Here is a 25000-nt window from a genome sequence, read left to right as displayed (position 1 = left end):
TGACCACGCATTTAAATCTGGTCATGCCATTTCTAAGGAAAATTTCAAAATTACGGACAAACATAGTAACGTCAGCCAGCTAAGAATTTTGGAGTCTTTATACATTTTTAAGACAAAACCCAGCTTGAATGAGGGCTTACTTATTCAGTTACCAGTGACCCATTGATCCGTTTGGTCTGTGGGTTGCTGGTCTGGATGGATGGTCATCATCTCCTGTGGGTGACTAGGTATATTAGTTATTGAGTCTTTTATATAGTTATATAGTTGTGTGTAATAAGTCTTTTATAAGGTTTTATGTTCCTTGATTGGTTGATTTTAGAGCTAGTTGATCAGTTCATGAAAGTGTATCTTCCTAACTATGTACTTAGGATGATTTTATTAATTTTATTAATTTTACATATGATAATTGCAGATAGGCTGAAGATGACATAAGTTATGTCGAAAGCTCCTGAATAAAGAAGATGATAGCAGCATTGACTATATCATTCCTAGTTATATATATATATATACTATATAATGTGTGCATATATATATATATATATATATAGTGTGCATATATATATATATATGATGTGTCCATATACATATATATATATATATATATGTCCTAATTCATGTATGTAAATGCCTTGTACGACAAGGTAAATGAACTCAATATTCCTGAGTATTCCACAAAAACCGATGTCTTGGCATATTATTGCAAAGATTGCTTTTGCTAGCGAAGGGTGTTTAGTTACCGGAAGGGCGCTCGAGGTGACATGCCTCTCACCTGAGAGGGTAGTTGTGTATAGTGTACATACGAACGAACCCTTTTGTAATAAATGAAGAAAACAGATATTCCGACATCTTATTATCTGTTTACATGGGTCATATTGGTGTCAGGTGTAAAAAATACGTCTGCTTGTGTATGCTGTGAGTGTTGTTATTTGAGCCGGTGAAATAAAAGTTCAAGATGCCTAGATACACAAGGACTTTCATAGCAGACGCTGCTGCTGCAGGAGATGAGAACGAAGGAGCAGTGGGATATAGCGTTGCCATGAAGAATATAGACAGGAAATTAGAACGCAATAATTGGAAAATAAGTTAGATAACTTGCAGCAGCTAATAAACAGATTATTGGTGGAACGAGAACAGGAGCGGCAAGCAACCACAGCATATCCGACGTACATGGACGAAGTTCAAACGGACACAAGTGAAACTACACATGCACAGCCGAGTAATGATACGCAAATCATAGTTGGGAAGTTGCCAGAACTCCAGGCAAGTGTTTGCCCTTTTGATGATCAACGACCTAACGAAGAGTTTCAATCAACTGTAGTGTTTTTGAGAGACTTTGAAGTAGCTATACATGGGTGGTCAGAAAGAGAAAAAGCCATTCAAGTAATTAGATTGCTGAAAGATGTTCCGGCAATGGAGGTAATCTGTTGGACGGAAGGAAGTTTAAGAAGTTTTACTGAAATAAAACGATGTGTAATTGAGAAGTATGCCTTGAATGATGTGAGAAAGGGACACCTAAAAGAAAAATTACAAACCCAAAATACGGGAAGGTGAATCCATTCTTAGTTTTGCAACTAGCATTTTTCGGGATTGCAATTCGTTTGCTACCTGGAGTGCCAATCTCCCAGAAGGTGGTAAAAAGGCAATTGCCCGTAAACATATTCGCAGATTAGTAAACCCGTATTCATGTAGTTATTTGTTCGATGACAATCGTTCATTAGCAGACATAGTGAGTGCGATACAAAACATTTTAGACAGTTTGCCAGAAAAAAAATGTCTGGGATTAACGGGGCCGATTCCGAGAAGTTGGCAGCCATAAGAGGCAGTCGACCCCCAAAGAGAGGTAAGGGGGAATGCAGTCAGCAGATCAGCAGAGTCTTCAAATGTTGGCACTGTGGGGAGAGGGGGCACCGATGAGTGGAGTGCCCCATCCAAGGATCCCCCGCTGTTACACTTGTCAGGCCTACGAACATCTATCTCGAGATTGCTCAGCCAAAAATTGCCCAGGGCGGTTGGGGCTGTGGCACATGCACAACTGCCTCCACCCAACAACCGAGGAAAAGGAAACAGAGGAAGGGGGAGACGAGGGAGTTCGATGTTCCCCCCCCCCCCCCCATGACATCACAAGCAGTAGCCGAGGAAGCAGTGACGACAGACGTGACAGAGAAGGCACTGGGACCTCCATCGGTACCCCCGACCTCATCCCCGCAGTACTAGGGGGCAGCGGCATTGCAGCTGAGGTCATTGGCCCGTGCCCCATATCTCGTAATGACAAGATAAATCCATCCGAGCGCTGATTAACACGAGAGTCAGTGTTTTCATTGATTGAAAAAAATTCTCCTCAAGTCCACTACAGCCAGCAGCATCCATTGTTCTTGACACGCCAGGAGGATATAAACAACACATAAACCATACAACAATCGTCAAATTCAAGGTGGGGTCTGTAAAGTTTACAAATTATTTTTTTGCCTTGCCCACCTTGGGAATTCCAGGAATCGAGGCTATCTTAGGAATAGATTTTATCCCTAGTAATGAAATTTGCATTTTCTGGGGAAAAGAAACTATAACAGTAAAAGCAGGAGGGTACATTTTGCTGATAGAAAGTCACGAGACAGTAAGTGCGTGTGTTAGCACGAAGAGACATTTAAGTAGCCTGAGAGAGGAGAAGTGTTTTCTCCCCAGACCCTTACGAGCATATCTGTGACCCTGTGTCGACCTCTTGCAGAAGGAACCAAGGTAGTTGTTAAAACCCATGACAATTGGGCCATATGATATTAGAAGGCTTGACAGAAATTAAAAAGAACAGAGATGATATAGAGATAGTTAATTTGTCAAATAAAAGAGTTGTTTTATAAAGTGATTCTGTGTGCGAATTAGAGTTATGTGAAATTGCTTATAATGGGATGTTGGGAACCACAACTCCAGCCGGCACAGACGAACGCACTCAGAATTTGATTATGCAAGCGCGAAAATTATGTCTAGCAGAATATTAGCCTGTAGTTAGTGACATGGTCAATAGTTATTCCGATACAATTGAAATTGGAGATAAGCCACCCGGGAGGATTGATCAATTTCCCTTTAGCATTGAAACTGGGCAGGCGGAGCCCATCAGGTTAAGGCCTTATAAGATACCCATTCATTTCCAGGGAGAGATTGAAAGGGAAAATAATAAATTAAGTGAACAAGGGATAATCGAGGAGAATGAATCTCCCTAGGCTTCTCCAATTGTAGCTGTTAGGGAAAAGGATGGCTCGGTAAGATTGTGTGTGGATTATAGAAGGTTGAATGCAGTCACTAAGGATAATGCATTTACATTGCCCTCGATCGAAAAATTACTCATGAAAGTACGGGATAGCAAATATTTCACAACTCTTGATTTAAAGTCTGGATACTATCAAATACCCATTCAGGAAAACAGTAAAGGTAAAACGGCCTTTATAGCTAACGATCAATTATTTCAGTTTAATTTTCTTCCTTTCGGTGTTAAAAGTGCTCCAAGTCATTTTACTAGAGTAATGATGGTGGTTTTGTCGCCCTTAATTGGCCATAATGTTCTTGTTTATTTAGATGATATCATAATTACAGGGAAAACGGCAGAAGAGCATAATAATAATATTCGTAAAGTTTTAGAATCATTGCGACGTAATGGTAAGAAAATAATTTTTCAAAGTGCAAATTTTTCTGTAAACAGGTCGAATTTTTAGGTCACTTAATAACCCCAGAAGGTATCCAACCCTGACCCAGTAAAGTAGCGGCTATTAGAGATTTCACCAGGCCACATAACTCTAAGGAAGTAGCTGGATTCATAGGACTTGCTAGGTATTACCGTAAATTCATAAGAGGTTTTAGAGAGATAGCGAGACCCTTAGATGCATTAAAGAATCAAAAAGTAATAAATTGGGGAGGGGAAGAAGAAGGGGCCTTTAACCGTTTGAAAGCTGCCTTAACTAGCAATGAATTACTCGCATATCCTCGATTTGATCGCCCTTTTTTAGTGACAACAGATGCGAGTAGCATAGCTATTGGTGGCTTAGTTTCTCAACGAGATGATAAAGGTAGAGAGCGACCCATTTGTTTTGCTCCCTGGGCGTTAAAAGGGGCAGAAAATAATTAAAGTACATTCGATCGAGAGGCTTTGGCTATCCTTTGGGTTCTAGAGAGGCATCGGTTCTTTTTATTAGGTCAGTGGATTGAATTGCAAAGTGATCATCGCCCCTTACATGATTTGTATTATAAAAATGCTTTGGCCTCTTGTCAAGCGAGATGGATTGAGAGATTGTTAGAGTTTAATAAAAAGGGTTTTCACCATATAGAAAGTAAAGCTAACAAGGTAGCTGATGCCCTCTCTAGAGGTGCAGTAATAGGAGTAACACAAAAGAGGAACAAAGAACGTAACCAAAATATTGAAGACCCCCATCCTACTAGAGAAAATAGAGAACGGGATGAAAGTTCTCGCGATGCGCATGCAGAAGACGTAGAGAGAGAGAGAGTCCACTCGGGAGAGAGAGAGGGCTGCAGATGCTGGAGAGAGAGAGAAAGAGAGCCTTACCTTACCTTATTTTTTGTTTGGGTTCCCCCAGGTCCCTCAGTGTGAGGCACCTCGTATATCCACCAGAGAGTTGCTAATACATCTTCCGGTGTATTTTGCATCTTCCAGTCTTGGATGGTCTGGGATGCATCTTAGGTATTTATCGAGCTGATTTTTAAACGCATCTACGCTCACTCCTGATATGTTTCTTAGATGAGCTGGCAGCACATTAAATAGTCGCTGCATTATCGATGCTGGTGCGTAGTGGATTAATGTCCTGTGCGCCTTTCTCAGTTTACCTGGAATGCTTTTTGGTACTATTAATCTACCTCGGCTTGCTCTTTCTGATACTTTGAGCTCCATGATGTTTTCAGCAATTCCTTCTATTTGCTTCCATGCTTGTATTATCATGTAGCGTTCTCTTCTCCTTTCTAGACTGTATAGTTTTAAAAACTGCAGTCTTTCCCAGTAATCAAGGTCCTTAACTTCTTCTATTCTAGCAGTATAGGACCTTTGTACACTCTCTATTTGGGCAATATCCTTTTGGTAGTGTGGGTACCATATCACATTGCAGTACTCGAGTGTACTACGCACATAAGTTTTGTAAAGCATAATCATGTGTTCAGCTTTTCTTGTTTTAAAGTGTCTGAATAACATTCCCATTTTTGCTTTACATTTAGCCAACAGTGTTGCTATTTGGTCGTTGCATAACATATTCCTATTTAAAATTACACCAAGGTCTTTAATTGCTTCCTTGTTTGTGATTGTCTCATTATTAGGTCCCTTGTATGCATACACCATTCCTTCTCTGTTTCCATAATTTATTGATTCGAATTTATCGGAGTTAAATACCATCCTATTTATCTCCGCCCATTCATATATTTTGTTTAGATCTCTTTGTAGTGAGTTCCTATCTTCATCACAAGTAATTTCTCTACTTATTCTTGTGTCATCGGCGAAACTTCTCACTACGGAGTTTTCAACATCAAAGTCTATGTCTGAGATCATAATAACAAATAGCAGTGCAGCTAATACCGTACCTTGGGGCACACCAGATATTACCTGGGCTTCATCTGATTTCTCGTCATTTGCAACCACTATCTGTTTTCTGTTTTGCAGGAATTCTTTTACCCATTTTCCTATCTTTCCCACAATATTATGCTTTCTCATTTTTTTCTCCAATATGTTATGGTCTATCTTGTCAAAGGCTTTTGCAAAATCTAGATAGATCACATCTGTGTCTTTTTCATTTATCATATTATTGTATATGTTTTCATAGTGAGCTATCAGTTGGGTCTGTGTACTTTTTCCAGGTACGAAACCGTGTTGACCCATATTAAACAAATGATTTTTGACTAAATGGTTCATTATTTTCTTTTTTATTACCCTCTCATACACTTTCATAATATGTGATGTTAGACTAACAGGTCTATAATTGCTTGCCTCTAGTCTTGATCCACTTTTGAAGATAGGGGTTATATAAGCTAATTTATGTTTAACATATATCTCGCTCATATCTATACTCTGTCTTAGCAGTATTGCAAGTGGCTTCGCGATAGTGTTTGCAGTTTTTTTTAACAAAATCGCTGGAACTCCATCTGGTCCGGCTGCCGATCCATTTTTAATTTCGTTTATAGCCGTGACAATATCTGCTTCATTAATATCTATATCCGTTAGATATTCAACATTTTCTTCTCTCATTTCTGTTTCATTATTCTCATTCGCAATTCTTGGCGTGAACTCACTCTTATATTTTTCTGCTAATATGTTGCATATTTCCTTTTTTTCATTCGTTAGCCGTCCTTCAATTCTTAGAGGGCCTATTTCTATTCTCCTTTTATTCATCTTTTTTGCATAGGAGTAAAGTACTTTGGGGTTTCTTTTTATATTTTGAAGTGTCCTTTCTTCTAAGTCCCTTTTTTCATTTTCTTTCGACTGCATAATCTTTTGTTCTGCATTTTCTATCTTACATTTTATTTCCCTCATTTTCCACACATTTTTTTCTTTTGCAAGATTTTTCTTCCACTTTTTAATTTTCTGAAATAAGATCCTTCTGTCTCTTGGTATGCACGTCTTTTGTTTATTGTTTTTTTTCGGTACATATTTTTCAACAATTTTCTCCAGTATTTTGTACAGTATATCCGTATTTACCTGTATATTATCACTTACAAATACATTTTTCCATTCTTTATTCAGTTCTTCATTTATTTCTGACCATTTTATATTCTTACTGTAAAAGTTATATTTTCCATATCCTTCCCAAAGTTTTGTGTTTTTATTAATTCTGTGATCACTTGCTTTGGAATGAGAGAGAGAGAGAGAGAGAGAGAGATGAGCGATGAAGATGAATATATGTGGGGGACCGGGGACATGACCAGGGGTGTCCAGAATGAATGCTCTGATGATGCCGGTTTGATTGACTTGGGAGGTTGGGACATAAAAAAAAGTCCGAGAGGGACAGAAAAAAGAGGAATGTATGGAAAGAGTGCGAGCAGGGATTAAAGTGGCATCGGAGAGTTGTCTGTCATTTCTGAATGTGCCTCGAGAGAAATTTTTTTATTGAAAATGATGTCATATTGTGCTTACGAGAAGAGGGGAGAGGAATTTTGTGCACGGGTAGTTCTTCCTCCCTCTTTAATTAAACGAGCCATCCATATTGCACATGCAAGTCCGTATGCAGGGCATTTAGGGATTGATAGAACATTAAGGAGAGCTCGTGAATCTTACTTTTGGTTGGGAATGAAAGAATCTATAGAGAATTATATAAAAGGTTGTCATGCTTGTAACTGTTTCAAAGAACATAAAAACATTGTACCGGAAGCCAGAAAGTGGCCTGTGGTTCCTATTGAATTTTATAGAGTGCAAATGGATGTAGTAGGACCATTTCCTACTGATTTAACACGACATACGTATATATGTGTATTTGTGGATGCATTTACTCGGTACACTAACACTTACACAATGTTGGATAATTCGGCAAATTCATTAGCCAAGGCGCTGTGCTCTTTCATTACTAAGTTTGGTTCCCCGAAAATTTTGATAAGTGACAATGGTCTTGAGTTTATAAATAAGGTGGTGAAATCAGTCACAGACTTGATGAAAATTAATCACTTTTCAGTGACCGCATATAGGCCTTCAGCAAATGGCTTAGTAGAATCACATAATAGGGAAGTAGTGCGAATTTTGCGTTACTTAGTGGCTGATGACCTCCTTCATTGGCACGCCATGCTTCCTACAGCTGAGCTAGCTTTGAACATTGCATATAATGCTTTGCTCAGGGACACGCCTTTCTTTTTAGTGTATGGACAGGATCCTGTGTTACCATATACGGTACTCATTAATTCGCAACAATTACCAAATTATTCAACTGAGCAATACCGTGTATATTTATTAAATTTATTGACGAGAGTAATGAACACCACTGGAAGGTTTTTGAAAAGAGCTAAAGAAAATCACAGCTCAAAATATGATGGTCGGTTCAAAACATCACTGGTAAAAGTATTTGTGGGCGATCGTGTGTATTTGAAACGATACAACCTAGGAAACACAAACTAGAGCCAGCATATTTGGGGCCCTACCGAGTAAAGATGGTTAAGTCTAACACAGTTGTGATACAAAGCATTGTTAATGGTGCAGTGTCTGAACATCATCAGGCACACATACATGTGGTACCTGAAGAGGTAGTTTTCAAAAGTATTCCTCCTTACCCCTGCATACGTGACATCCCTTGAGTTGATGAGTAGAATTTTTTTTTTCCTTTGCTGTTGTTGTTGTTTGAACAGACCTTATTTCTTCTTTTGACGTGTTTTAAATAAACTTGATGATAACAATGTGTTCTTATGTTGATGCTAAATTTATATGTAAAATGTTGTGGTAATTTTGCTGAGTGTGGAAATATGTATAACATTGCTGAGTGAACCTAAACATAATCAGAGGTTAAATAGGTCTAGTGAGATCCGTCAGGAGGATGCTGTATTATTCATGTATTTATATGATTCCTGGTTGCTGGGGGCCGGGGCGGTTCCTGAATGGCCAGTGGCTGCGGGACTAAAGTTCAGCCTTGATGATAGGAAGTGTTAGAGAATGTATAGATGTGAATCCCTTATACTTAATGTTATAAGAGAAGGATGGGTAGATGAATGATTTTCTTGGGAAAACGGCAAGTGGCCACCGGTTGAAAGTTGCAAGTGCAAGTGTTGTAGTGATTTAAATAAATGGGGAAATGGTGGTGGTGAGTTGTGTTGCGAAATTGTGCCGTAAACCCGGACAAGTAAAATCAAGGGATGAAGGAATATCTATTCCTACCCCTGTCCCACCCAAGAGGCCTGTATTGCCCGCAACGAGAGGGAGGCTATTGATGAGGTTATGTAAAACTGATGTTATGATTTTTTTTCACTTTGGGTATTCTGTGTTTTGGTTGCAGAGGTCTTAAGAAGAAATGAGTGGAATTATTCATATTGTATTGTGTACACTTTTACATGCAATATTTATTTTTTTTTATTTTTTTGTGGAAGTTATGTTATATTTTGGGGGTGATTTATATATATATATATATATATATATATATATATATATATATATATATATATATATATATATATATATATATATATATATATATATATATATATATATATATATATATATATATATATATATATATATATATATATGTTGCATCTCTGTTTAGTACATGCCATGTCTATTCCGGGTCGGAGTGTCCTCCATATATCATACGCTAGTGAGGGAGAGTGCGCACCTACTCCCAGATTGAGGAGCTTGGGGGGCGGGGAGTAATGTCCTAATTCATGTATGTAGATGTCTTGTACGACAAGGTAAATGAACTCAATATTCCTGAGTATTCCACAAAAACCGATGTCTTGGCATATTATTGCAAAGATTGCTGCTTGCTAGCGAAGGGTGTTTAGTTGCCGGTGGGCGCTCGAGTTGACAAGTCCCTCACCTGAGAGGGTAGCTGTGTATAATGTACTTACGAACAAACCTTTTCTAATAAATGAAGAAAACCCATATTCCGACGTCTCATTATCCGTTTACATGGGTCATGTATATATACACATTTACATTTCAAAAGTTTACTTATGTAAATGTATAGATATATTTCTATGCATGTGTTTACACACACACACACACACACACACACATAAATATATATATATATATATATATATATATATATATATATATATATATATATATACAAACACACACACATATATAAATATATATATATATATATATATATATATATATATATATATATATATATACTAGCTACGCTGCAACCCTGGTTGGAAAATCAGGATCCTATAAGCCCAAGAGTTCCAACAATGAAAAATAGCCCAGTGAGGAAAGGAAGTAAAGGAATTAATATTTCGTATATAAACCATAAAGAGAGACTTGTGTAGGCGTGTTCAATATCAAAACATTTGATGCAAGTTTCAACTTTTGGAGTTTTACCGATTTAACTGCCTGGTTTGGAAGATAATTCCAGAATCAGGGTCATACCTGAAATAAAATTTCTAAAGTACTGTGTAGTGTTGAGCCTTACGACGGAGAAGGCATGACTATTAGAATTAACTGCATACTTAGTGTTACGAGCAGAATATTACTGTCTGGGAGGATCTGAATGCAAAGGATGGTAAGAGGTATGAACGATCTTATGTAATATATATAAATAACTGAGTGAACCTCGGTGCCAGAGTTTTATATTTAGATCAGTAATAAGAAATTCTATAGACCGTGAGTTCTTGTTCAACTAACTAAGATGAGATTCAATACCTGAAGGCCAGACAGAATAATATTTGAAAATAAGGCAGTTTGAAAGAATTATAACACTTCTTGTAAGTAAGCCCTATTTGTTCAATTGAAGAACAAACAAACCGATTGTGTTTCAAAAAAGTAAATTTGCTATTAAGAATCACGCCTAAAATCTTAAGAGTCATATAGAGTTAAAGAAATATTATCAATGCTGAGATCTGGATGCTGAGGAGCCACTGTTCTTGACCTATTTACAATCATACATTGAGGTTTATTAGAGTCCAACTTTAATCCCTATAATTTGCACCATGCACTAATTTCAGCTAGATACCTAGTAAGGGATTCATTAACCCCTTATCTACATTCAAGAGATATAATTTATGTAAAGAGAGTAGCATCATCTAGATATGCACCAAGCTTGTTTTCTATGCCAAAGCCCATATCATGTGTATATAGTGCGAAATGTAATGGGCCATGAACAATACCCTGAGGAACACCAAATATCACATTCCTATATTCACTATGGTGCCATTGGCAACGACTCTGCAATCTACTGCTCAAAAATTAAATAATAATGCTAAGAAAAGACCCACCTACTCCTAACTGTTCTAGTTTGAAAACAACGGCCTCGTGATTACTATGTGCAAATTCAGCACTAAAATCAAGGAAAATCATATTTACTTCCTTACCACAATCAAGGGATTGCTACACAGCATTGCAGACTGTAAGAAGGGCATCACATGCTCCAAGGCCTTTATGAAAGCCAAATTATTCTTACTAACTTGCGGAAAATAACAGGTAACTTAGAAACTAAGAAATCAACAATCTTTATAAAAAAGCAAAGGGATAATACCAGTTGGGTCTACATCTCTGAATGTATCAAGGTCCATCAAGAAAAGTTTAAATTTATGGGACCCAAAGCCTAAACTAATTATTTTAGCCTCATAAAAACCGGAATGAGGAAGATTGAGTCTCTCATTACTCAGGTTACTGTCAAACACATCATCGAAAATGGTTGCCGTTTCATTTAGACAGTGTCTGACAGAGACATCTAGTCTATGTAAAGGAGTAACTGTTTGTCTACACTAAAGACCATAGATTTAAGGGTAGCCCACTACTTATGTTCCTGAGTAACAGCTCTTAACTGAGTATAGTTATTCACAGTCAAATCTTATGTGTTACCTTTCCTAACATGATAGCCCTCCTGCCTCTCCAAATAAGCATGTCAACAATCATCATGAGCCACGGTTTGTCTTCCACTTGTTACTTTACCACACAAGAAGGTATATGCCTGCCAATTGCTTTGGCCTGATTTTCATTTAGAAGAACAACAGGTTCAACTCTTTCATACAATTGTGACTAATTCAAACTCAAAAGATCACTCAAAATTTCATTCTGGTCTGCTTGAGATTTTATATAAATCTTATGTGAATATGACACATCAGGGACAGGGTGCTCAGTCTTCACTGCTAAGAAAATCCAGGCATGATCAGATGTCCCAACAGAAGAACCCACTTTAGATTGTTCTAACACCAGGTGAGTTAATGTATACCAGATCTAAGCAGTTATTACAGCCGTGAATAACTTTACTTATGATTTGCTCACAGCCTGATTCAGAGGCAAAGTCAAAAGCTCTTAAGCCATGGCAATGAGTAGGAGAAACCTCTCATAATAACAAAAAAGCGCCTTTCTGTCATCTTTTTGTGTCTTAGCAATAATGGTAAGAAGACCATCGAAGACACAATCATCTAATTCTGGATTCCTGTAGATCAAAACACAAATAGAAATTGGTACGCCTGTTACAAACATTTATCACCTGAATCTCATGGCATCCTCATTTATAGCACGACTTATGAGAAGCAGGGTATTCCGTCCCAATATATTGTACCCTACCATCCCTTATCTTTTATATCTCTCGACTTTGTTCGCCCCACTGTGTAGTAGGGTTGTCCACTCGGGTCAACTTTCTTCATCTATTTCTGTTCCCTACATCATCTTCCCCCCGGCCCAACCCACCCGTATCTCTCCTCACCACACCTATCCATCAGATCTGCTGATTCCCCTCACTCCTCTTCCCCATCTCTTGATAGGATCCACCTCATCCCTTCCTATTGCATGGTCATAGTGATATTCTAGCAATCCATCTCACCATCCTCATCTCAGTACTTTCCAACAGTCCCTCCTCTATTCTCTTAAGCCCCAAGTCTCGGCTCCATATAATAGTACGATTCTGATAACTGCATTATAGATCTTTTTGTGCCTTAATGGCCTTTTCTGGTCTAAAACAACTCATTTACTTCTCGGCATTTTCTCCGCGACTCTTTCACTCTCCGTCTCACTTTTTCCAGTACTGCCCTACTCAGTTATTATTTATTCTAAGTAGTCATACTCGTTGTTTTGTTTTAGTACTGCATCATCTTGTCCTTCTCCATAACGGTTGGTAAGTGCGAAATTTGATGTTTTATCTTGCGTGTCACTTGCAGGAAGTAATGGTAGCGTTTCTCTGGTGTCTCTTTTCAGGTAATTACTCTCGGTTGTTGTGTGAGATCATGTTTGTTCGTTCCATGGGTTACTATCTTATCCAAATCTACATCCCATCCTCACTCATCGTCGTCATCTCCTGGGTCTCTTTTTGGCTCAATAGATCAGGTAAGTCGCGTCCAAATCATTTTTTAGTTTTCTTTTTGCAATAGAATCGTTTAGATAAGAGCTCATCATTCATAAAAATGTCTCCGTCTTAAACTTAAGTTTTATCTAGGTACTTAAAAATATTTAGATTACTGAATAAATGAATTTTTATTATCTATATGAAAAACTAGAGTTATTAACAGTACTTTACTTTTCTCACTTACCTCATAAAACTTGATGAAATAATATTTGACTTCAAAGCATTTTAGGAAATTTAGAAAAATCTTCATCAAAAAATTTTCCACAGATCACTGAGTATATATGAATTGCTTTTCATTTTTTATCATTATATTGCGTTCCATTTCCGCCTTCAAATTGTTCTTTGCTTCTTTGTCCGTTCTTTCTTTTACCTTCCTTATTTATGTCATTCTTTTTTATATTTTTAGCGAGAAAATTTCTTTGTATGTGATAATGCAGTATCAATAAAAGAAAAGTTCCTTCTCCCTATAACTGATAGGTGTAGTTTAGATGTCAGGGTTTAGCCCCGATTGTCCTTATCGGTCTCTCTCTCTCTCTCTCTCTCTCTCTCTCTCTCTCTCTCTCTCTCTCTCTCTCTCTCTCTACTCGCTGACTTGCTCCCTTTAGCCTTACTTTCTGCCCTGCCTAGAAATGATCTCCCCCCCCTCATTAAATTCCTCTTTAACTACTACAGCTCACCTATTACATGTATTTCGAGAGTTCATTTATAACAACGAAAGATTAATTCCTCCTTATATAGTCTCATCTGCATAATCCTTGTAGTGACCATAGCGGATAAATTACTCCACGCAATAGTATAGCTAACGATGATAACATCCGTTTTTCTTTCAAGCGAACTAAAACCATAAATATAATTTACGCCTTTCTCCCAAGCCCACACACTCTTCCTTATGAAAGGTTCTCTCATTCAATCTATTCAAATATTTACGATGTTCCCAATTATCTTCCAACTAAACCGTAACATATCCGGGATTTACTTCAAAATATTACTTCTAACTTTCATGCTCATGATCTATTTTTTTTTCTCGTCTTTGTCTCTTCTTTCTGTTGCTTTCTCGTCAGTTGGATTGGGATTTTATTTTTATTGTTTCGACACATTTTACTTTCAATTTTAGAGATAATTCTTTTGGTAATTTGTAAATGAAACAGAGTTATTTCTCTAATTCATTTTTCGGGGTTATAATTTTATTGCTGAAGAAGGCTGATGGTCTAATATCGATTTGTGTATTAATCAAATTAGTATATCTATCTTCATGAATTTTTTTAATTGAATCTTTGAGCGTGACGATTCCTTCCCCATGGCCAACATTACTACTTTTCAATTTGCTATGGATGGGTCTCTATTATTATTATTTTTATCATTATTATTATTATTATTATCATTATTATTATTATTATTATTATTATTATTATTATTATTATTATTATTATTATTATCATCCGTTTTTTGTCAAATATCGAGTAATTTTGTGTTTCATTTAGCCAAAGGTTAAAGAATATTATTGTTCACTATCTAATGAATATTAGTTTAACTACGATGTTTGACCTCTCTTCTTCGCCCCATCCTTTCCCATTCAATAATTTTCCTTGATCCTAACATGTAATGCTTAGGCTTAGCTCAATGCAGATAGAAGTTCTTCCGTAATCAGGTGCCCAGAAATTATGTGCAACATTTGACTGTTATACCTTCTTTCATGGTTAATTATTTCATTAGATGTTGCAAAAATATAAGGTTGTTATTTGGTGGTACATATTGGTTGTTAAAAACTACACATCCAAAAGTTCATTCTTCTTATGCTATGAGGATCAACTCTTAAATTTCATTTTAAGGTTACCAAGAAAATATGTGTGAACGTTTCATTTGATGAATACATTTAGTGTCAAATTGGCCAGTCTCTGTCTTGCTTCGTGTAATTGTTATGAAGATCACATAATTGTGTATATATATATATATATATATATATATATATATATATATATATATATATATATATATATATATATATATATATATATATATATATATTGTGTGTATGTTTGTGTGTATGTATATATTTATATATATATATATATATATATATATATATATATATATATATATATATATATATATATATATATATATATATATATATATATATATATATATATGTATGTGTGTGTGTGTGTGTGTGGGTGTGTGTCTGTAGATATATAAATATATATATATATAATGTGATTTAAAACGGAAACTTTAACATTTTGGATTATATTAATATTGCAACCTAAGTTTTGGGTAACTATCTTTCCCAGTTTTAAAAGAAGAACACTAACACAAATTAAGACACTATTATGTTAAATAATAAGATTCAGTTTATGTTGCAAGAATCATATCAAGTATATTAAGGTAAGATGAGTTATGATATTACTAATTCAAAAGAAAATCAAATACACGTAAATATTGCCTGAAATGAAATAAAAGAATTCACGTCACATAAAACCAAAACGCGAAAATCATCACACGCAACTACCCAGATCCTAGATTATACTCAACGCACCCAGAGAGGGCTGATAAGCGAAGGCGCTTGTTTTGAAACGGATACTTACACTGATGACATGCCTCCATAGATAACTGGCTTTTTGTCCAACCCAACCCCTCCCCTTTAGTCTCTCTCTCTCTCTCTCTCTCTCTCTACACACAAAGGATCCATCCTCGGCCCTTTTTTATTTCTGATTTACATTAACGACATACATTTAGGATTAACTAGTAGAATACCCAAGTTTGCCGACAATACTAAACTAGGCATAAATGCTGCAAACTCAAAAGACGTAGGAGCCTTAAGAGAGGATCTAATTCGGATACAATTTCGAAGAGAGACAGAGACAAAAGAAAAGGAGGTAGAGTGGAGTTGAAGAAAAAAAAGGTAAGCCAGTCATCTGTGGAGATGTGGCATAAGTGTGGAATCCGTTTAAAACTAGGTGCCCTCCCTTTTCGGCCGTTTCTCGCTGAGTCGCTGCGTTTAGTAAAAATAAAAAGTTGGGGATGGTTCAACGTCAGATTGTTTACCTGGTAGTTTGAAGATTAACAGTGAAGATCGTTAGATAATATGGAAGAGTGATTGAGTAGTAGAGTGATTTAGAGTTGGGATGGTTGTTTAATGAAAAGTGAATCAAAGGAAGGTCGAGAATAGCCACAAGATGCCAGCAATAATGTTTTAAAATTAGAATAAATAGGTTACTTGCATGCATAAGTGGGATTACGAATGGAGGAAAATTCGTTTTTATTTAATTTCATTCAGTATGAACCAACCTGAACTTCAAGTTCCTACAGTACCAAAAATTATTTTCTATGCCTCTTTGCCTTTTACTAATAACGGAAAATATGGGAAACAAATCAAAAAGTCATTTTAAACAATTTTCCGAGTCTGGATTTTAAACTAATTTTTAAGAATCCCCTGACAGCAGGATCTATGTTTGGAATTAAGGATTCTCTCCCCGATCTAATGCGTTCTGCAGTGGTCTATATGTTTACTTGTCCGAGATACAATCTCGGAAATTATGTGTGTTCCACAAAAAGATTGCTGAAAGTTCGTATAGATGCTCATCGGGGAGTGAGTCATAGAACTGGATGTGCGCTCAAAACCAAAGAATTTTCAACCATCAGAGAACATGCAAGTAAATGCAAGACCAACATTACATATAAAAACTTTGAAATCATTGCTCAAGCGCCAAACAACTCCTCTCTGCTTGTATTAGAGTCGTTAATGATTAAAGAAAAGGCTCCTAAACTAAACAGCCAATTATCCTCTGTCCCCCTCCACAAATTTAGAATTTTCTTCCTGAATGCTGTCCTTCAGATAGTCACTCAGTTCTCTAGTCTGTTCCAGACAGGTTGGTCTCCTTAGACAATTGTAATTTTTGTATATTTAATTTCAGGATACTTTTCTCTTAGTTAATTTTATTTTATCTCCAGATTTTACTTGTAACTGTGTTTATAATTTAAATTTTAATTTTGACTGTCTTTTTTTGTATTTTATATATTTTTACTGAGTTTTGCTTAAAATGTTTTATTTGTCCATTTTAGCCTTGATAATGGGATGAGTCCCGAAACGTCGGCACCAATAAACTGAAAGATGTTGTCCAGACTCTTTGTCCTCCTTTTTACTTATATATATATATATATATATATATATATATATATATATATATATATATATATATATATATATATATATATATATATATATATATATATATATATATATATATATATATATTATATATATATACATATATATATATATATATATATATATATATATATATATATATATATATATATATATATATATATATATATATATATATATATATATATATATATATGTGTGTGTGCGTTTGTGTGTAAATCCCTTTTTTGAATAAGGATACCTTAAGGAGGTGAAAGGGTTTGCGTATCGCCATGGTCAACAAAGCTGTACCAGTCAGGGCTGCTCATATTTGGTTGTTTTGCTGTGAGTGATGAGACAAAAATCTCCCACCATCATCAATCCGCTCTGGCCAGCGTGATGATGACAACTGGCCTTTATCCTGTTGTGGACTAGAAACGACTGTATTTGTTGTTGTTGTATACATGTAAATGAGTATATATATATATATATATATATATATATATATATATATATATATATATATATATATATATATATATATATATATATATATCATCTTTAGGTGTAATTTCTGAGGGGATATTCATGATCTCTACGCTAATTGCCAATATATTGGGATCATTTTTTTTTTTTTTTTAGGTTGTCCTACATTTTGCCCGACATTGTACATTGGAAACATTGTTGATATGGTGCTTATGCTTCTCTTCTTGGTGTTGTCTACTGTAACAGTGGAAGGCAGTCGTTGTGTTCCAATAATCTTAGGCTGGACAAAATTACCGTTAATTCTATGTGATTTTCCACTATTCTAAGAGATCACTGTTATCCCACACATCTTGCTGAATATTGGAAGGGTATGATACATTGTCATTAAGTCGGTATTAGAAGCCTGTTGTTGTGTCTATTACAACGACTGTGAGTAAGGGTCATTGTGGCCAAAACAGTTAATTGTATGTTTAAGTCCAGTGTTCTTTATAACTCTGTAAGAGATTCCATAACGAATCACAGAAGAATGTGCTTTGAGGACTTCTGCTTGCAATTTTTAAATCGTGCCTTTCCTATACGAATTAGATAGTCTATCTACTCCTTCTGGTGAATCAATGCATGCCATCTCTCATGAAAGTATAGTGTACATGAAATGACTTAGTAAATCAGGAATATAGCTGCTGTCTATGCCAGGAGTCTATGATTTATTGACATATTGGTTTTAAAGTCTGTTTTCAATTGCAAAACATCCTTTGGAAGATTTCAAGATATCTATCTTTGTATTAATGAGCGATTTGATTTAACTAACTCATTATAAGTTTTTTTATTGCTGGTTTTAATGATGTTCAGTGATTCTCCAAACTAGTTCCCCTATTTTCGTCGAATATATTTCTTAGCTGAATCTCTGACCCCTGAGATTCCTAAATCCTTCAAATATTTCTGCAATCATGGCAACCAATCAGTCATGGTTATAACTTCAGAGTACACAAAACGTTTATTCTGTATAATTGAAATAACTCATTATATGCCTGTTCCAGTACTGCTTCTTAGCTCCTCACCATGTTCCACAGAGCTAGTGGCACCCTCCTATGATACATAAATATAAGGCTGGTAACAAGACATGATAATGACCCTCAGCTGCCAGTAAATTTGTACTTAGAAGAGCTAAAAAAACTGTTATCAATCTTCTTAACCGTTGCTCTCATTGATTTACGCATCTGCACGTAATTCTACATATTTTGTTACTGCCTCTTGAATTCTTTCACTTCTTACACGCTTTGTGACTGTTTAATAGAAGATGCACTTTGCTTTACATACTCTAGAAGGACTTTGTACAAATATTGAAGATCATTTGGATTTCATAGTCTCGTCTCTCACGATTTCACTCCTAGAATTTGGTTGGACAACAGTAAAGTCAAGATGCCTTTTCATTGATGCCAGCTGGCTACATTTTCAATAATAGTATACCCTCAGGACCTTTCCATTTGGTACGTCTTTTGCTATTTCAATGATTGGAGCATTGAATTTGATTTTAGCTGATTCAGCAAAGTAGTCCATGATTTATAGTCCTCTGGTGTAACAAGTCTGGAATCATCATTGAAACAATGGATGAGATAATCAATTCTTGCCCACTATTGAGGAATGGTACAAGCAGACTTTTCTTTTGACTCTGCCATGATTATGTGAAGAAGATAGTTGTCTACTACTTGGTACTAGCAAATATAAATAAAAACACCTAAATGAACAAAGCTAGAAAGAAAAAATTGAAATTAAATCAAAATTTTCCACAGCAAAATTTACTAACACTCAAGTTTAGCATTATGACCCTCTAATTTATTTTCATGTCCTTTCATATCATATGAAATAACTTAAATTCTAAATAATCTAACCACAAGGGAGTTTTATAGAGCAGAGTGACTTACTAACAAGAAAAGTTTTGTAGCACTCATTTATATAGTATAGCTTGCCTTTTTCATGATCTTTTGACTTTTGGTCACCAAAATAGACATTGGATTTGCATATTAACATATGTATTATGGAGAAAGTAATTGTGCAGACATTTTGAGTGGTCATTCGTTGCTATAAATTGAAAGAAAAGAATCTATGACTGTTTAGGTTTCCTATACCCAATCATTTTTGTCGTAAAACGAACACGTTATGTCAAGTTTAAACGGCGATATCAACCACTAAGCTACTCATCTGCGAGCGCTATCATATCAATTCATGATCCTGAAGCAGTGACCTCTTCAAAAAAACGCATCTAGACTCACTCTAGTTCCTGGTACCGATATGTTGAAAATCCAGTCGTGGCCAGCGTCCTCACATTGACTTGTCACCGGGTTGAGTTGGCTGGTGTTGAATTGTCCAGGCGAGGCGAGGAGTTGTCATGGACATGAGTTGGCCAATAGTAAGTGACTAGTCGAAGAGGGCAAGTCGGCTCTGATGAATTTATGCCCCCTCCCGCTATATACTACAGTAAAAGCCTCTCAGTTATGTCGGTTATGCTGAAAATAATCCCTGTATTCACGTAACCCCAGTAAGTTGGAGAAAGACACTGATGAATTGCTCTAAGTTTAACGAGCTAGTTTAGAAAAGGCAGGAATTACACTGATAAAATAGTCTTAATAGGAAGCATTGTACACTTAGATTCAAAAGTCCGCCGACACTCAGGGAGAATCGCTCGTCAGAGGTCTCTAGTGTTACCATGACAAAACAAATAAAGAGTTGCATTTCTTACTACTTCTTAGGAGATAGGCGGAGCCTTGTCCAAGCTCAGCGAACGCTGGAAAATATTACAAATCTTGTTGCCATATTTTATGCTGTGGTATCATTTGACATCTCAACTATCCAATACAAATACACAAAACACACACACAAACGCACACACATTATATATATATATATATATATATATATATATATATATATATATATATATATATATATATATATATATATATATATATATATATATATATATATATATATATATATATATATATCTGTATAAGCATGTAGAAATTAATGGAGTGGCATAACTTAACAATTCCTTCCGTTAACAGCTACATTATATTGTTCGGAGATCCGACATTAGTCTTGTTCCAGTTTCATTTATGGCTCGATGCTGTAAAGTATTCATAAAAACGCCATAAATGAGTTATACGAGCCTTGACTCCTTGAGGACATTCATAGAGAGAAAGAGAGAGAGAGAGAGAGAGAGAGAGAGAGAGAGAGAGAGAGAGAGAGAGAGCGATTACAGTAGTGAATGTAGTAATTGGTCACCATATAAATTGATTTCTAGACATTCATGCATATCACGAGAAATTTTCGCTTGATATTGCAATGTTTCCAATAAAAATTATTGTATTATGCTTCCAAAAACTTAGTTTTAGAATGCTAAATTGATTGCTAAAGACTTTCATAGGCCTTTAGATATTCATAGATAGGAACATTTTGGAATACATAAGGATATTTTACTGAAAAATATTTCCCAAGTCATTCAGATTCAAGGGGATGTGCCATCTCAGTCTTTAGTTCGCAACCCTCCTGCCCTTTATTCTTAAATGTTTTTACTTTTCCTTTTCCGCCCGTATTTGTGGCTAAGAATGGTTGGCATTGACATTTAAACTAAATTTTTAAATATATACAGTAAAATCTATGCTGTTGCTAATTCAATCTTTATTACAAGAGCTTCAATTTGCTTGATAATTACTGAGGCCCTATGGCAAAATTGGAGATAGTTATCAAAGAGTAGCGATAACAGAATTATTATATTAGTCTTAAATGCTCATCCACATAATGGTAGATTTTGGAACAATAATAGCTTTAATTAGAGAGTCGTTGTCTTATGAGTGTTTGAAGGATTCGTTAGAAAGAATCCTTATACCAACATTCGTCCGGCTCGAAGTTATACTATTTAGTTACTATAGATCATTATGTTCTGTAGTCCTCCACATACCACAAGTTTTCCAATTAATATGCTCATTACGCAAGTACTCTGTAGGATAATTTGCCCGTTTGCTTTAAAATCAACCAAGATATTTTCGTTAACTGGAATAATCATAAAGGCATATGATTGAAACTGTATAAAAAAATGTGAGTGAAATAGTGCTCAAAATGCCTTATTTTCTAATCCAGCTAAGGAATATCTCGTTTTGGCTTCACACAAATTTCGAAAGGTTCCAGGTTGGAATGGTCAAGTGCAGGTGTTTCTTATTGCCGCTCAGGAGAGATTTCTTTTCTGGAGGGATAGTGAGAAACTAGGAACTAAAATTGACGGCCTTAGATGAATACCGGCGAAAAAGGCAATTTTTCTTAAAAATGTCGAGGATGTTTAATAAACGAATGAATAAAGAATGAATGAAAGGAACACAAATAGGAACTTGATCATGGAGACTTACGCCTATTTGAATTACGAAAATTAGAAGTCAGCGTAATCAATCTACGTAATTTTCTTAAGATAAAGCTACTAGTAATTACATAATCACTGATAACTTACAGCCAAGGTATTAGTGTAGGAAATCATTTTGTGCTCATGCCCCCCGCGCTTATATTTTTTTTTTTTTTTTTTTTTTGGAAAATTAGAGAATGTATTACGGGAAAATTAGTATTTCTTACTTTCATTACAAAATCTTGGAAAATTATGTTGTTCTGAGGACAAGAGACATTTATATATGATTTATCAATAAAGCAAATTTCTAAAAGGTTTTGCTAGAATGTAATAGTGGTTTCATTTACCGCAATACAATTCCTTTTCGATTCAATAAACTAAATTCTGATTGTATTCAAAATGCTATGCAGTCATCAGTATTTACTGTTTCCATCACAGATTATTTATTATGCAAAGTTGATAGTTAACTTTGGTTACTAATCAACCTTAGAACAACAAAGGCTATTTATTCGGTTGCTACTAGCTACTACAAATGAACTAATTATGAATTAGGTTAGCAATATTTCATGGAACATTAACGGTTATCAAATTAGATTGAGGCAATGATACAATATTTTACAAGTTGTATCAAGAATTTCTTAACCTCTTTCCACAACCTCTAAAATACAAATGCCTTCCTTGTTTCCTCAAATTCTTCAGTGTCGGACTGCCCGGGGAGGAGTAATCCCCCCCTACCTAGGCGCCCCCCCCCCCCCCCACCCGCCACCTACCCATCCATTGAAAGTGTCTACTAGGCTCTTCAAAAGAATAGTAAAAATAATTATATATATATATATATATATATATATATATATATATATATATATATATATATATATATGTGTGTGTGTGTGTGTGTGTGTGTGTGTGTGTGTGTTTTATGTATTTGTAGTGAATACTCGAGGGACAAATGATACCACAGAATGAAATATGGCAACTCGATTTGTAATATTTTTAAGCGTTCGCTGAGGTTGGACAAGTCTCCGCCCATTTCCTTAAAGGTAGTAAGAAGACCAACTCTTTCTTTGTTTTGTCATGGTAACACTAGAGACCTCTGACGAACGATTCCCCTTGAGTGTCGGCGGACTTTTGAATCTAAGTGTACAGCAACACAGCAGTGTATGAAATCTAAAACTTCTATCTAAGGGTTTTTGTTAAATGTGAAGAATCTTTCGACAAAAAACTGGTCGGGCATAAAAGAAATGGTATAGATGACAGTGACTAAAAAAGAATTTGAATGACTCAAAATTTGCAAATAATACTATTGTAATCAGTAACAGGCCTATAGTACAAGATTCATCAATCGAGCTTAATGGAAGAGAGAAATGGAACTCGGGATGAATAAAGAAATAACAGTAATAATTGTAGAAAAGTATGCACAAAGGGCAAAAATAATATTAGCCTAAATGGAGAAAGGCTTGATGAGGGTGAGTCTTTAATATTTAGCACTAATGATAAGTTCTAAGTAGTCTGTAACTTAGTAAAAGAAATGAAAAGACAAAGCAGACTTTGAGCAGCCTGAATGTCATTTACAAATGATATACCGGTAAACGCAACTTACATGCAAATGATAGATTAAAAAACAGCCTAGTAGCCTACACATAGCTTTATGAATATGAATCCTGGTAAAATAATGTAAAATAAGAAATAGTACCAAAGGGAAAATTATGGAAGTTCTGTAATCTATGCAAATGATTTACCAATTAGAGATATGGGCCAGGGAGCGGGGACATCATCGAGACAAGGAGACAAGACTTGCCAATTTTGTGTCGTATGACCTATTCGGTAAAGATGATCATAAGGAGAGAGAGAGAGAGAGAGAGAGAGAGAGAGAGAGAGAGAGAGAGAGAGAGAGAGAGCGTACGCACACAAATTATATATACTGTACAGTATGTTTGCTGGTAGGTATGATTGTATATAATTTAATGAAAGTAAATGAAGAAAATCTTTCTTCATTTGCACGGATGTATGACGGGACATCTAATGTTACATATCGTGTTCTGTTCAATTTCTAACGTAGTTTTGCGAGCGATGTCAGATTTTTTCTTATATGTTGAATGTTAAATTACTTTGGGAAGAACTTCATTCCGCTGTAGAGCCCTTATTCTTATTTTCAAAATTATTCGATATTAATTTTGTGCCATTTATTGAGGGATGCCCAAGTAGCTCTCAACCATCCCTAAATGTACGAAGTTTGTATTTGAAATGTCTGTTATATGTATCTAAAGCTTCCCGTGAAATCTAGCTATAGTCTAACAACCTTAATTTGATATCAAATATTTTGAAAATATAGACTTGTTAAAATAGTTTATTGTGTATATATATATATATATATATATATATATATATATATATATATATATATATATATATATATATATATGTATATATTTATATATACATATATATATATATATATATATATATATATATATATATATGTATGTATGTATTTATATTTAAATAGTGCATTGTAGTTCGCACGATTATATGTCACACCCTTAATTCTAACCTGGTTCTAAAATTTTCTTTGATCAGGATGATGATAAACATTGTGTTGCTTTTAAAACCCTTCAGCAAAAATTGATGTTTATTCATTTTTTGTTATATCTTACCACTATCCTTCCAATTGTTATTCAGTTCCCTTTCAGCTATTTACATACTTGTCAAGAATTTATTTTGATATATTTAATTTCAGTCTCGAGTGCACCTGTACATTGCCAAATACTTCCATTATTTCGATGTCTCTAAGAATCATTCTTTAATGTTTTTCTTTGCAATTATGTACCTTGCAACCTATGGGGGAAACACAGCCCCAGGTATGTAGGAAATTGTTTTAGAATTTTGCATTATATCTTAAAAAAAGTTTGAAAAATAACAGTCCTGACTGACCAACTTTAGTTCAGCCTGCAATAGAATTCCAAAATACTGAAAAAAAACGAAGAGGAGAATCAAACACAGCTGGCG

The 25000-nt window shown here is 35.3% G+C and overlaps 1 protein-coding gene across 5 annotated transcripts in view; it reads left to right on the top strand.

Moving 5' to 3' along the window:
* Window positions 1-25000, top strand: part of Rdl (Resistant to dieldrin) — a 1076482-nt gene that overhangs the window by 913650 nt on the left and 137832 nt on the right. For all 5 annotated transcript variants that reach the window (XM_068376336.1, XM_068376335.1, XM_068376334.1 and 2 more), the window contains one exon: window positions 12824-12952. In XM_068376336.1, coding sequence (XP_068232437.1) covers window positions 12824-12952 — 129 coding nt within the window. The remainder of the gene's footprint in view (window positions 1-12823; window positions 12953-25000) is intronic.

Source organism: Palaemon carinicauda, chromosome 7, assembly GCF_036898095.1.
Source record: "Palaemon carinicauda isolate YSFRI2023 chromosome 7, ASM3689809v2, whole genome shotgun sequence".
Taxonomy (NCBI): Eukaryota; Metazoa; Arthropoda; class Malacostraca; order Decapoda; family Palaemonidae; genus Palaemon; species Palaemon carinicauda.
This window is presented reverse-complemented; position numbering and strand designations above follow the sequence as displayed.